The sequence below is a fragment of the Emydura macquarii genome, unplaced genomic scaffold, assembly GCF_026122565.2.
Source record: "Emydura macquarii macquarii isolate MOO-44397 ecotype Brisbane River unplaced genomic scaffold, CSIRO-AGI_Emac_v2 contig_224, whole genome shotgun sequence".
Lineage (NCBI taxonomy): Eukaryota > Metazoa > Chordata > Testudines > Chelidae > Emydura > Emydura macquarii.
In genome coordinates, this window is record NW_027130361.1 from 671 (window position 1) to 4,331 (window position 3,661).

The 3,661-nt window shown below is 41.4% G+C and overlaps 1 protein-coding gene across 1 annotated transcript; it reads right to left on the minus strand.

Moving 5' to 3' along the window:
- Positions 1–320: 320 nt before the first annotated feature.
- On the minus strand, positions 321–2,412 carry LOC137153231 (GTPase IMAP family member 2-like). Its single transcript, XM_067548374.1, has 2 exons — positions 2,370–2,412; positions 321–1,015 (listed from the first exon to the last, which is right to left on the minus strand). Exons 1-2 carry the CDS (start codon positions 2,410–2,412, stop codon positions 321–323), a joined length of 738 nt encoding a protein of 245 aa, XP_067404475.1.
- Between the last annotated feature and the right edge of the window lie 1,249 nt (positions 2,413–3,661).

Here is a 3,661-nt window from a genome sequence, read left to right on the forward strand (position 1 = left end):
GTGAACTACATGAGGAAGAGGTTTCTTGTGTGTAACCCTCCTGCTCACTCCTGCAAGAGCCGCTCACAATTTAGCCAATCTGAATGGCGTGACCAGCAACACTGAAGAGATTCTCTGTATTTCTGGACATTTCTGAGGCAAGTGAAGCAGCCAATATTTCTCACATCCCACGTCTGTTGTTGTCACCTGCACTGGATGTGCTATGTTTGTCTTCCTCCCACAGGATAGAGCCGACTTCATCTGTATCAAGTGCAGGCTGGTTTCCATATTGGAAGAGAAGGTTAAAGGACTAGAGGCCCAAATATCAACCCTGCGTTGAATTAAAGAAAAAGCCTGTCTGTTTTATTCATTTCAATGTAATCTCTCACTTTTTGTTCAGTTAAATTAGGTACAGAATATATTCCACTGAGATAACATCTGCCCCCATTCTCCTGAACCATTCTCTCGATAATTTCAATCAGCTCAGAAACCTGTGTATCCTGTTGTATTCCAGTTGTTTTGTTATTGAAAGCACAATATCTGTTCCCACACTTCTGAATCAGCCCTTTAAGAGCTGTATTATCTGAGTATCTCACATAGTCATGCAGTGAGCCAACCGCTAAATCTTCTTTCCGGGTGAACACGACAATCATGTGCCTCAGGGCTTCAACTCCAAAAATCTCCTGTACTCGCTTCACTGCTTCCTTGTCTTCTTCAGTGTAACGGCCCAGCTGGGTCACCAGCAGCAGAGCATGGGGGCCTGGGGAGGAGAGTGCGATACAGCGGATGATCTCTCTACATGTTACTGTATTATAAACCTTTTGGTCAAAAATGGCAGGTGTGTCAATAACCACAAGCTCCCTCCCATTCCAGCTCCTTCGTCCTTCTTCACAAGTCACAGTGACTGACTTTGCCGAGAGTTTGGACTGAAACTTTTCTTCACCAAGGATGGAGTTTCCTGTTGCACTTTTCCCAGCTCCAGTTTTGCCGACAAGGATGATTCTGAGTTCCGATCTCCTACCGTCATCTGTGGCTGCTGGCAACAGGTTTGACAGTCAGAACATCATTGCACAGAGAAGAGTAAATGAGTAGGACATATCTAATTATACAGTTTTTAATTAACCTGCATTAAAATCATGTACCCTGGGGCTGAGAGACCCAGACTAAATAACATCAATCCAACCCCACATCTCAGCTTGTCTCTGTCCTCTTGGATGTCTTGGCATTTTAAACTGAACATGCCCAAACTGAACTCTGTATCTTCTCCCCCATAGCCTCTCCACTTCCTTCTTTTTCTAACACTCTTCTCAGCACCACCGTTCTCGCTGTCACTCAGGCCTGACTCTTCTCTGCTTTGTCCCACACATCTAGGCCATATCCACATCCAACTGGTTCTTCCTCCTCAGCATCTGCGAGACCTGTTCTTGTCTCTCCAACCCTACATCCAAGTTCCTTTTCAGAACCTCACTATATTCTGCCTTGATTACTGCAACATCCTCCTCTCTGGCCTCCCAAACATACACCTCAGACCCTTCAGTCCATTCAAATACTGCCACTAATTTGTCTTCCTTGCCTGTTGGTTTGATCATGCAACTTCTCTCTTTCTATGCTGCCATTTGCTTCCTGTCCAACAGATGCATTGCTCCATCCCTTCCCTTCTGCTCATGCTCCTAACATCAGCCTCCCGTTTTTCAGATGGTTGCAGAATTACCTCTGTGCCTTCTTCCATGTAGCCCACAATACGTGGTTTGATCTCGCTGAGCTCAGCTGAAAAATCACTGCTGTGTTCACATTAAAGTCCCTCTCCAAGACCCACTTTTGCTGTGCTGCATATAGTGAGTCAGGTTGACTTGTCTATTAATTATCTCCTGTTCTTCCCTAGCTCTATACAGTCGGACAAACAGGATAGCACATTTCATACACGCTCGTTTCCAGTTTTTGGTTTAAATTTGAAAAAACATTGACCAGCTCTGTCCTGAAGTGATTGAGGGAGCTGGGGAATAGGACGTGCCTGGTGCACTGACTCTCACTCACTCGACTGGAATGAAGCTCTACGAAGGTTCCACTCTCATCTCCTTCTTGATCAAAAGTGGAAGGTTCTTGGTTTACAGTTTGCAGCTGCTGTAGCAGCCTGACATATGGATGAAATTACAGATACTGGGAGAGAGATTTTCTTTGTGGGGGTTGTCCCCAGCATAAGAAATAGTTACAGGGACATGTCACTACCATTTCCCCAGTCATTGCATCCACGCTAGAGCCACAAAATAATTCTGGGTGACTACAGATATAGTCAGTATATGCCTCAATGGCTTCTTTTGCTTTACAGGAAAATCTGAGCTGAGCAAAATATAGAAATGAGCAGAATAGGGCATTTTGTGTAATTGTCTTACCATAAAAGGTTACATTGTCTCCTCTCTGCTTCCCCCCATCCATCTCGCTCTGAAATATTTGTAATAAATTATGTTATTTACAAACATGCTTTAACTAAGGAGCTCAGAATATAGAATAATACTCATTTGGATAATCTCAGTAATACAAATAATAAATAGTAATAACAATAATGACTGCTATAAAGTTTGAGTATGGTAGAAAAGTGAGTTTGTTAACATGACACTTGATACTTCATGTCTAATCTCCATCAGTATTTTCATCACATCTGCTTGACTTTGAGCACGTGGCTAGTCCTACTGAAGTCAAGAGAGTTACTTAGATGCCTTAAGTTAAGCACATGTGTGTTAGCCGGTGTGAGGCCATAACAGTTGTCCCAACTACAAGTAAGCTCAAACTGAGCATCTGAAAATCAGTTCTGTTATTGCAGCCTCACATAGATACATACATTGCAGCATATATGCAGATATTGCAGCGTAGATGCATTTTCATCAGCAGTACAGATTCTGGAATCAAAACTTAGTCAATTGTTGATTCACAAGGCTGAGAGAATGCCGCTTGTACTTTGGTATTGAAACTGCCTTGTACAAAACAGGTGTCAGTTCGTAAACTAAGTAGCTGTGACTCAGTCAGAGCCAATACTGGGGGAAGATAGCAGAACTAAAGCTGGGCAAAATTTTTCTGATGAAAATATTTCACTCAAAAATGCAGAATCAGGTCAACCAAAAAATTTTTTAAATTCAGGTTGAATTTGCCAAAATGTTTTGACTGGGCAAAAATTTCAGAAAAAGTTGAAATGTTTTGTTTTGACATTTTCCTAAATGTAATGTTTTGATAGTCTGTTCAAAATGCCCACTCATTTTCAAATTTACCTTGACTTTACCTTAAACAAAGTTTTAAAAAGCCCCACAAATTAAAAGACAATGTTTTGTGTTGGGTAAAAAAAAATTAATCCAATTTGCCAAAAATATTGAACATTTTTGTTTTTGTTCAAGGTGATTTTTTTCAATTCTGCCACTGAACCAGAAAATTGGTTATTTGCACAGCACTAGTCAAAACCTCAGTTTAAAACATCATTTAAATGTATTTGTACAATACTGAGCAAGTTGAAGAAATGGGGCAGATTAATAGCTGAAAATTCACTCTTATCCTGATTCTCCTACCTAGTGAAACGCAGACACCACTGCCCATGGAAATTCTTCCCAATATCTCAGCCAAAACCTTTGTGAAGGCCACTGGACATCAGCAGAACAAATTCCATTGGCAAAACACAATGTGTTCAGTTGCGCTAACT